This window comes from Lampetra planeri, chromosome 17 (genome assembly GCF_965212315.1).
Source record: "Lampetra planeri chromosome 17, kcLamPlan1.2.h2, whole genome shotgun sequence".
Taxonomy (NCBI): Eukaryota; Metazoa; Chordata; class Hyperoartia; order Petromyzontiformes; family Petromyzontidae; genus Lampetra; species Lampetra planeri.
The window spans coordinates 13,063,558-13,074,508 of NC_136123.1; the positions used below are offsets into that span (position 1 = coordinate 13,063,558).

Below are 10,951 nucleotides of genomic sequence, written 5' to 3' on the forward strand. Positions count from 1 at the left end.
TATTTCCTTGCGTGTGCAATTTTTGCTGTCCGTGTTGTGGGAAGACAAAGACGGTTGTTTCCACGGTGGAAGCACCCGGCGCATGCGCTTATTTATTTATTTCCGAGAGCGTGTTAATTTCCTTTGAGCCATTGCCCCCTTTATGGGTGTCATTTCCTCGCTTTTGTGCCTGCGTGTGGAGATCCTCTCGGAAAGACAAAGACGGTCGTGTTGCTCGCTTCCCATGGGTGTTGTGTTTGGTTAATTTTGAGAGCCTTATCCGCCCTTGATTCCTCTTCTTCTTTAATTCCGTACTTATTATTTGACTTCGTGATTATTTAATTTGGTATCCCGTCTAGGAATTTTGTTTTGGGGTGACTCAAGTCATAATTATTCTTTGGTGCATCGGCCCGGCCGCGTAGAAATTATTTAAGGTAAGTAATGTCCGTATTTAATTAACAATTGATGAATCGCGACTCTGGTGTAGACTGTAGTCTGTTTTCCAATTGGAGTAAGGATGGATACTGTTTGCTTACTCTTCATGGCTAAGTTGGTAATTCTTTATCTAACATGGTTCAAAACCCGTCTGTGTTTTTTATCGTCAATGTTGTTTCCTTTGTTAAGAATATAATTATATATTCCTCCGTGGTGCCCGGCCCTGCAAGGCTTTTTCCGAGAGGGTGTCATTCCAACCCCCCGCCTGCCATTCCCCCCTCCCTTGTTCCTCCTGTGTGAAATTCGGGGAGTTTTATGACCTTGATTGCCCCCTTTAGTCTTTTTGAAAGGCGAGGAATGTGCATCTGTGGAGGTGTGGGGGCGTGTTCGTTCCACGTTGCCCCGTGTCTATTAAAAACGATATTATATCTGTTGGCAGAATAATTCTTAAAAATAATAATATTAAAAAAATTAAAAAGGGGGTACATACACAACAGCCTCCACATCAAATAAACAGTACAGTATGCCGATTTTTACACATGCCATCAGCCACGATGGCAACATGTTACAATTACACAAAAAGTTACGAACGGTTTAATGAGTTTTACGAACCATTTTATAAATGCTTTATGTGCCCTCCACCTGCTGTACGGACAACATCGAGACAATAGTTGAATTTGTCCTAAACGCTTTCTTTTGTCACCTGCACGAAGAGCCTGGACCATTTGCAACCGGTATGGCCTCATGATTAAACGTCGCCTTAACAGTCGCCAGACAGTCGTATGAGGAGGGATCGCAAGTTCTCGGCTGGCACAACGAGTGGACTTGCGCGGGCTATGCAGAAAACTCTCTTGAATTCTTCTCACGTTTTCCTGAGGTGCGTGGTCGCCCTGTGCTGTTCTCCTTACATAAACAGCCTTTTTCCTCAAATTGTCGGTACCAACAACGAATGCTCTTTGACATTGACCAATGCCAAAACGCCATTGAAACGCACACTGCACCGCAATTACGGATTCAGTCTTGCCGAACTGCAGAACGCAAAACGCCCATGAATGAGTTTCATTCATGGGCGGTTCGTGGTTGCAGAGATATATCGATTTCAAATCGGGTCCATCTTTTTAAAACACCCTGTATATATACGGGCGCCGCTGGCGGTGGCGAGATGTTAACTACCTTGCTTCGTGTACATGAGGTCGTGGGTTCGATCCTGATTCTGACGCCTGCTGTATATTTGGAGTTTGCATATTGTGGTCGCGTGGATTCTTCTCTGGTTTTGCCCACCACATTATTAAAATGGCCACGTGATAATCCACTTCGTTGAGCTATCGTTTGTGGCCACGTCGCTTCTTAAAAAGAGCTACGTAGCTCAGTGGGCCTTATCTGGTAAAATAAAAACTAGTTTAATAGTTTCATATTGTACATGACACAAAATAATAATTAGCGTCAATGTGAAGAATGTAAAAACCAAAATCAATTCGCAGATCGCCAATCGTAGCGGCTCGCGCACTGGTTCAATCTCCCAGTGCGGCAGTTGAAACAACGACGCAGATTTATTAAATCCCCCTCCTCCCTATCCAACTGGCAATATACATGGGCACACCAGTGTCGAGCCGCACGTCGCGTCTGGCCAGCGTGAAAGAGGAGACCAAATTGCATCTAGAGGTCTCCTCTTGTGTAGTCAGTTCATTACCCACGCAAAACCCACTGAAAATGTATTTCTTCAGAACTTTGTGTTTAGTTTCTTGTCTTTTCCCCGCACCTCCTATAAAGTTGGCTACATACAGTGTGAGAGAAGTTCAACACGTATATTGTGGAAGCCCTTCTGCTAGCAGCGGCGTGAGCAAGCACTTGCATGGCTGCACCTGTACCTTGTCTGTGTTGTGAACGCGGCATCGCGTTGTGTTCATGGGGTGTCACGGGACCGAGACAGTTCTGGAGCGGACGAGGTAAGGTGAGTTAGAATGTCAGTCACGTGTCACTCGAAGTGGCAACACCAGCATGCAATACTTTATTTTTTTAAATACTTCACCTGTAAAATCGCGAGATGGAACATCTCGTTTTCAAGCGTGTCTATTGACACACAGCAGACACGTGATGACACTGTTACACAAAGACCCCCCCATATAGTCTTTAATATACTGTTGGGGCAAGTACTGTTAGCGAGCATCTACTTATACACATGTAGTGACATAGAACGGTCACTACTGTGTCGGCCCGTACGAGGGCTGGGGGCCCCAAGGGGGTGCCTGGGGGGTCACGTGGTGGAGGGATCCAGACCCTCCCAGAGGTGGGGGAAGGGAGGCGTGGCCTGGGAAGGGAGGCGTGGCCTGGACAGAGCCAGCCACGCCTGGGCGGAGCCGGCCACGCCAAAGCAGATATAAGCGTGGTGTGAACGCAGAGCGAGGCTGTTGTACTGTACTCCGAAGTGAAGACATCATCGGTCGTCAAGTCTCGAGTCGTCGTCCTGGGCCAGGCAGGCCGCTGCCTGCCTGGTCCAGTCTGTGTCGCGTTGCAGAGTGTTAGTGAGTTGAGGAAGGTGGTCACCACCTCATGTACAGTGTTATATTACTTACCGTTTAATAAATAGTGCTGCCTCCAAGCTGCGTGTGTGTGCACCTAATTCGAACCCACTACATTTGGCGTCAGAAGTTGTGGAAATATAAATATTGCTAGGTGTTATCCTAGGGAAGTAAAATGGGCACACGAAAAACAAATACAAAACTCATCTGGACGCCTTCGTACGACGGGGATGGTGTGACGACCATCCTTCGGACAGCCCCGGGGATGGCAGCCCCGGTGACAGAGAGAGAGAGAGATGGCGCTGCACGCGGAGCGGCGGGACTGGCATCGCACCGCTGCTTCGCCGCCATCGGGAACGGAGCGATGGAGCCGCGGGGAGAGGACACCGTCGTCTCTGCGGGGGCTAGCGGGGGGAGGCCCGGGCATGCGGGCCACACGGTGGGGCCGCCAACTCGGCGGCTGATCGTGGCGCTGTTCCCGCCAACTCGGCGGCTGGTCGGGGCGCGGTTCCCGCCAAAACGCCGCTCCCGCCAACTCGGCGGCTGGTCGGGGCGCGGTTCCCGCCAAAACGCCGCTCCTGCTGCCGAAATGCCGCTCCCGCCGACATCAACGCCTGCAGAGGGGGAGTTCCAGCCTTCTGCTCGAGCGCGAGAGGTGGATGGGTTCGCAAGAGCAGGCCGTGTTCACCATGAAAGATTCTTCAGGCCGTCCCAGTGCTCCACCTTGCCGCCCTCCGCTATTCACAGTTTGCCAGGCGAGTCGAGACATGACAAGCACCCGGCCCCAAGAAAAATAATAATATCTTCACCCATCTTGCGTGTGCCGGGTTGCGATCACGGGTGTTTTTTTTTTTAACTCGCTGGTTTGCGGAGCGTGTTCGTCCGGTTGTGTGTGTGATAAATTGACGCGGCTTCCATGCGGGTATCTGCTTGTAACAGTGTTGTTAATTACGGCGGTGAGATCGGTATCTTCTGGGTGTAGTTAATGATTAATTTGTTGTTTGGTGTCCCGAGCTCCGTTGATATCCTGTAGGTTGCCGTGTTAATGACTCGTGTTGTTACGTCGTTTTGTTGCGAAATCGCCATTGTTATTGTGTATACTGTATGGAGTTTCGCTCGTGATTGTCACGCGTAACTGTCAGAAACTTTGATCGTCATTGTTGCCAATGTACAGACCGTATGGAGCTTTGCTTGAAATTGTTAACAGTGTATGGACTGTTGGGTACTTGCTCGTGATTATTTACTATGTACGGATTGTCTGGAGTATTGATTGTGTGTGTTGCCATGTGGGGACTGGATGGAGCATTGTGCCAAATGATTGACTGTACGAACTTCGTATACTGCATATACTGTATTAATCAATTCGGCGATTCTTGGGGTTTGTGTCTAGTTTTTTTGCTCTCAAAATTCGAATGCCCTGAGTCCCATGGTTAATGTTGAAGGGGATTTTGAAATGACAGGTTCGGTTTGTTTCAAACTCACTGGTTGGTTCCTGTCCGTTGTTGCACAGATGATGTATTTTGTGCGGGAATGCCCCTTGTGTTCTACATGGACCGGGGGTGCGTTTCTGTTAATTGCCATCAAATTGCGTTGCTCTCTCCACTCGGTTGGTACAGCTGCATGCTGCAATGCGAGTCTCGGAGATGATGTGTACGGATACGGGATGTGAGGTGTATTGTTGTGACCATTGAATATTCGGGATCGTCACAAATTGTGCGTACCTGTTCGGCATTGGATCAGTTCTGTGGGGGATCATAATTCAAATTGTATGTGTTGTGATGGTGTTAAATTGCGATGGTGACATGCTGCCAGGGATTTGGAATTGTGGTGCTGGCTGTCACTTATCTTGGGGTGCAGATCCTGACCAGGATGGCCCAGTGAGAGTTGCGTGTCTAACACGAACATTGTGGTCCCGTCATGCTGTGTCTGACGGCTTGACCTGACAGCCCGGAGATCGAGACACTCCGTGGCTTGTCTAGCCTAGTGGGCTGTGCGCTCACATGGCTAAGAGAGTGTGGTCCCATCATGCTGTGTCTGATGGCTTGACCTGACGGCCCGGAGAGTGAGACACTCCGAGGCGCGTTGAAAAAGTGGGCTGGAGATTCGTAGTGTTCAGGTGGAGTTGTCCCGTTACGTTGGGACTGTATCCCTCAGTTTTTAGGGTGCATGTTGTGCAGTGAGTGAACGATGGGTCGTCTCAGCTCGGTCGGTACAGCTATATGCTGCGATGCGAGTCTTGGAGAGAGACTGGGTTAAAATCCCCCCGATATGGCCGACGCGTGCTACTGGTTGTGACGCCGCGTCGGAAAGGCGGTGGGGTTGTAACATGAAAATTCCCCCCCGATATGGCCGACGCGTGCTACTGGTTGTGACGCCGCGTCGGAAAGGCGGTGGGGTGGTAACATGGAAATTCCCCCCCGATATGGCCGACGCGCGCTACTGCTTGTGATGCCACGTCGGAAAGGCGGTGGGGTGCTAACATGGAAATTCCCCCCCGATATGGCCGACGCGTGGTACTGGTTGTGACGCCGCGTCGGAAAGGCGGTGGGGTGCTAACATGGAAATTCCCCCCCGATATGGCCGACGCGTGCTACTGGTTGTGACGCCGCGTCGGAAAGGCGGTGGGGTTGTAACATGGAAATTCCCCCCCCGATATGGCCGACGTGCGCGGGTTTTAGGATGGAGACGCCATGTCGGAAAGGCGGGGGGGGTGCTATTGGGTGACTGTCATGTCCGCAGAGCGGAGGCGAGTGTTCGTTGAGTGATGCCTCAGGAGGGTTTGGTTCTCGTCACAGGCGGCAGTATCTACCTGGCACCTTGGAGTCGCCGGTTATGCCGACCGGCTACGGACTGGGGGGGGAGGGAGTGGAGCATGCGTCAGCTACTCCTGCTCCTCCTGTTCTTGACTCCTGGGGGGAGGGGCCGTGCCCTTTGGGCCGCTTCTGGTTCCCCAGGCCCGGCCACATGGACTCGTTGAAGACTGGCTGCTCTACATGCCTCTCAGACTCCTTGCTCATTGCCTACGCCGTCGTTCCTATGGCCACACTTACATGTCGGTGCATGAGTGATTCTCACAGGAAGGCTGTGCTGGAGCGTAAGTGGGTTAGCCAGTTTTCATGTATATTTGTTGTTAATTCCCCATTTTCTATGCGGTTTTCTTCCTTTCACCCTCGTCGATTCTGTGTATATTACGTGATTGTATTTCTTATCGGTCGCCGGTTATTTATTGATGTTGCTGGTTCGGAGGCACACCTTTTCGATGTTTCACAGTTGTGTTACAGCCGGGGACGGCTGTGTGTTAATACAGGGGGGGGTGATGTAGTGACGTAGAACGGTCACTACTGTGTCGGCCCGTACGAGGGCTGGGGGCCCCAAGGGGGTGCCTGGGGGGTCACGTGGTGGAGGGATCCGGACCTTCCCAGAGGTAGGGGAAGGGAGGCGTGGCCTGGGAAGGGAGGCGTGGCCTGGACAGAGCCAGCCACGCCTGGGCGGAGCCGGCCACGCCAAAGCAGATATAAGCGTGGTGTGAACGCAGAGCGAGGCTGTTGTACTGTACTCCGAAGTGAAGACATCATCGGTCGTCAAGTCCCGAGTCGTCGTCCTGGGCCAGGCAGGCCGTTGCCTGCCTGGTCCAGTCTGTGTCGCGTTCCAGAGTGTTAGTGAGTTGAGGAAGGTGGTCACCACCTCATGTACAGTGTTATATTACTTACCGTTTAATAAATAGTGTTGCCTCCAAGCTGCGTGTGTGTGCACCTAATTCGAACCCACTACACACACACAACATACACAGACCAGCCCACAGCAACATTGCCTATCAACAGCACTGGCAATCCCACTTCGGACACCAATCTGTCACGCGACGCAGTCTGTCTGAATTGGTGGCAGAAGTGTATCGATAGTTACATGTTACCGTATTGAGCGATTGTGCTGTGGTCTGGGCTTATTGTTGTTCTATCTTCCCAAAGCTTGCATCGATTGTACAAAAAATCGGCAGGAATTAATACACTTTTGCAATTTGTACTTTTTTCTTGATTAATTTTATTTATTGTGACTTGTTTACCTTTCCTATACTTTGCACTATCGGTGTTTGTATTTTGTTGTTGTAACTTTCTAACCCGCCCCAACTGGACATCTGTGAAAAAGATGTTCATAGCTCGTCGAATTCATTTATCCAGTGGATGAATGAATTTAGTCAGGATGAGGGTTCGGCATCGTAACGCGAGACCAGAGAAACAAATCAACTCTGGGCAATAATCGACTCTCCAGTATCACATTCACTAAGTTGGTTCATAACCTTGGTGAACATCATCAATCTATAACTACACACGACGGCAAACTCTGTAGACAGTTGCCAGGTTGCTTCTGAAAAATAAGTGAATACCTCAGTGGGCTTTGCCAGGTAGGATGGGATTGGCTTGGTTGTATTTGTGTGTTTGAGTGATTTGTTTACCTTTCTTGTACTTTGCACTCCTATCATGTTTTTGTATTTGTCGTTCTTACCCCATGCCCCTACTGGGCATCTGTGAAAAAGCTTTATAGCTCATCGGATTCCTCCAGTATAGATAAATATTCTCATTCTGAATATAAATGAATATATAAAAGTATACAATTACTTTAATTACAAATATACAGTACATACATGTTGCCATCTGGAGAATGTGTATTGATTAATTGTGTAATAACTGATGTGATGTCTCAACGTGGGCATATCAAACAGCCAGCCATATGTTACGTCGACCTTTATTCACATTGTACATGTCAGTATATTACTGTGAACATTGGGAGTGTACATTTTAAACCTTTGCACAGCATTCTTGTCATCGGCACGGTGGTACAATGCCAGAGGCGGTGACGTGGCCAAGCCAGGTCAACGTTCATTCCTTGGTGCAGAGCGGCAGGCTGCCCTGGTTATCGCTGTAGGGGTCTAAGCTGTAACGTACGGCACCGTACGCACCGCCTGTTTCACACTGAACGTTCAGGATGCCCCGACGTCATTCTAAACGGGTTCGGCCATTGTTTGCCAGCATTTTTTGGCCCACATTGGCCAAATATAGAAAAATTACCTACAAATCACTCAATTGTGAATTACACACGACAACATCGCCCCCAATTATGACGCAACTGCAGACTACATCTGTGTAACATAGCGCCTTCGTGATAACCTTGCGCGACGGGAATAGCGCGAAGACCAAATACTTAATTTTTATCATTCGATATGGGAGACCGGGCTGTTCACATCTATGTAGTGCAGCTACTCGAGTAAACGACGCGTCAATGTTAACTTGGACTCTATTGACCCTTATTGCAAACATTCACAGCACTCTAAACATCACCTTCCCCTCCTTCAACTAAACCCCTCCTTGTCCTGCCCCTGGGTGAGCAATTGCTTTCAAGACAGTAAATGGCTTTTCGAGAGGAGGCGAGACAGAGCGGACCGCGGATCCTGGAGGAGGTCGTGGGGAGACGCGAACTCCAGCACTCGCCCGCCTCGCAGCAGGAGGACCCGGTCGGAATCCAGAATCGTGTTGGGTCTCAAAAAACCAAAGCAATGAAGCACACAACCAGACGGGCATGGTCTCAAAATCAGTGCCGAGAATCGGTAAGAGGTAAGCAGACGAAACTTTATATAACGTCACCCTGTTTATACCAAAATAAACGTTAGTCAGTTTAATACGTAGCAGGCTTTCGTGACCAATATTATCCATAAGAGGTTTTTGGGTTAGATCGTTTGTAATTTTATACGAACACTAACCCCCCTCCTCCACTTCTCTTTGCACCTGATTGGCTGACAAAAAAAGACATCACATGTATCCCTCTATTTAAGACCGAAAGAGGATTTCTCCACAACTCTGGCTGTCGCCTGATGAGACTGGTTGCTATAATTACCGGCCGAAACGTCACGGTGCTCGAATTGTCAATGCTGTATTGGGTTTACTCTCCAACACACCGGTGTGATGAACTAGTAATGAATTGGCATGTTTTGTTTACATGACAAACCTTACTAATTGGCTGTCGGGAGGTGACGGATTTAACGACACATTTATATTTACGCGAACTCACCAGAAAACCTCTATTATGGGCAAAAAAGATGTTCATTTGAAATAGATCAGCCCCTTCTGGTGAGGAGGAATTGTCATTTGCTCTACATATGAACACTCGTGAGGACATCTACTAAGGAAGGTAGGCACAATGGTGACCATTCAGCTCTCAAATCCATATTCTTAGGTTTTTTCGGTAAAGTCACGTAGGTAAAACATCAAAATTAATAAGAATAAAATAAAATAAAAAAATCACGACGTTTCGGAGGCAACACAAGTCTCCGTCATCAGGTGGGACCGTCACAGCCGGATTAGCTGCATCAAGTGAGGCAATGATTCAAGATGTAATCCCTTAAAAGCAAGTTGAGGGGGGGAGGAGAGGGGGGGAGCTCATCAGAATGTGGTAGCCAATGAATGGAACGTATCGGGAGGGAGGGGGGCGGGGCTCAAAGACGGCACGGAGTGCCACGTACAACGCATCGGGGAGGGGGAGGGGGGGCGGGGCCGTCCATCCTTTTGGCCCCGCCCCCCCTCCCGATGCGTTGTACGTGGCACTCCGTGCCGTCTTTAAGCCCCGCCCCCCTCCCTCCCGATACGTTCCATTCATTGGCTACCACATTCTGATGAGCTCCCCCCCCCCCTCTCCTCCCCCCCTCAACTTGCTTTTAAGGGATTACATCTTGAATCATTGCCTCACTTGATGCAGCTAATCCGGCTGTGATGGTCCCACCTGATGACGGAGACTTGTGTTGCCTCCGAAACGTCGTGATTTTTTATTTTTTTTATTTAATTTTATTTTTATTAATTTTGATGTTTTACCTACGTGACTTTACCGAAAAAACCTAAGAATATGAATCCTTGCAGTCACGAAAGCTTCAAATCTCAAATCCATGTTGTGCACAGATCTTGGAAGCTTAGCGGAGTTGCGCTTTGGTAGCACTCGGGGTGGCAGGTACCTATGGATACCAGCTGTTGTAGGCTCAAGCTGTGAGGTGGAAAGATCACAATACAGCAAAGCATTCTTGAATCTATTTCTGTGGAGATTTCAGTGTTCGAACCACTGGGACTATGCACTTTCAAATATAGATTGAAAACTAAAAACTAATTTATTTAGAACTGCTTTTTATATTTAGTTTGTTGTCCTTCCCCGGGCACCTCCGATTAGCACGGTTGGCTACATACGTAAGTACATACATACGTATGCATGTGTTTTCTGCACACAGTTTGGTTCGTTCTGTAGGCCAATTGCTCTTTAACGGATTTGGCCAAACATCTCATTCGAAAACCTCTTGAAAAAGAGTCCTGAGACTCAAGAACATCTGGGTAGAGGGCATTATCATTAGTCCTACTGTCACCTGCTATACACAATGCAAGAAGCCCGTCCTCATGCCGACTGGAGCGAAGCGCATTGCGTAATAACATTTGTGTCCGAGTGTTTAGTTGTCTTACCGATGTGCAATAGTCAGCACTGTGCTGTTGACAAACTCGCTCCTGATGGTTTTTTGTAGCAGCACGTCCGTGTCTTGATCAACACTCGCAGTTGCTTCATCTATGCACAGAATCTGAATTGACATTAAAAGACAGGCAATTATAATTTCACAAATATATCAGCGAGGACTTTCCTTTTAGTAGATAAAAAGCTGCTGTTGATAATTATGTGTGACCTTTTTGCAAAGTAAATCAATAACTTTGTTTGACAATTCGGTAAATATACAGATTATGGGGTTACAAACACAGGCAAAATCTCAACAGCTGTGATAGTGAAAACTGGATGGAGTTTATTTCACTCGGAAAGCAAACGGTTTCCATCGGAATCAATTTGCAAAGGCAGATGAAGCAAACGGCAGCAGATGCCGACCTTGGCCTTGAAGAGCATGGCACGTGCCAGGCACAGCAGCTGCCGCTGACCACAGGAGAAGTCTCTTCCTCGCTCAGCCACCTCCGCTTGGAGGCCACCTGTCAGACACGCGGGAAGTCTGG

At 48.7% G+C, this 10,951-nt stretch overlaps 1 protein-coding gene across 2 annotated transcripts in view; it reads right to left on the reverse strand.

Annotated features, from left to right (window-relative positions):
- Positions 1-7,661: 7,661 nt before the first annotated feature.
- Positions 7,662-10,951, reverse strand: part of ABCC10 (ATP binding cassette subfamily C member 10) — a 69,435-nt gene continuing 66,145 nt past the window's right edge. The window contains exons 20-22 of one of the 2 annotated variants that reach the window (XM_078602136.1): positions 10,830-10,927; positions 10,421-10,533; positions 7,662-8,464 (exon numbers count right to left, since the gene is read on the reverse strand). In XM_078602136.1, the coding sequence (XP_078458262.1) occupies positions 8,323-8,464; positions 10,421-10,533; positions 10,830-10,927 (353 nt within the window). In that variant the 3' untranslated portion in view covers positions 7,662-8,322. Of the gene's footprint in view, positions 8,465-10,420; positions 10,534-10,829; positions 10,928-10,951 lie in introns of those variants that run through there. The other variant, XM_078602139.1, reaches the window with a different exon arrangement.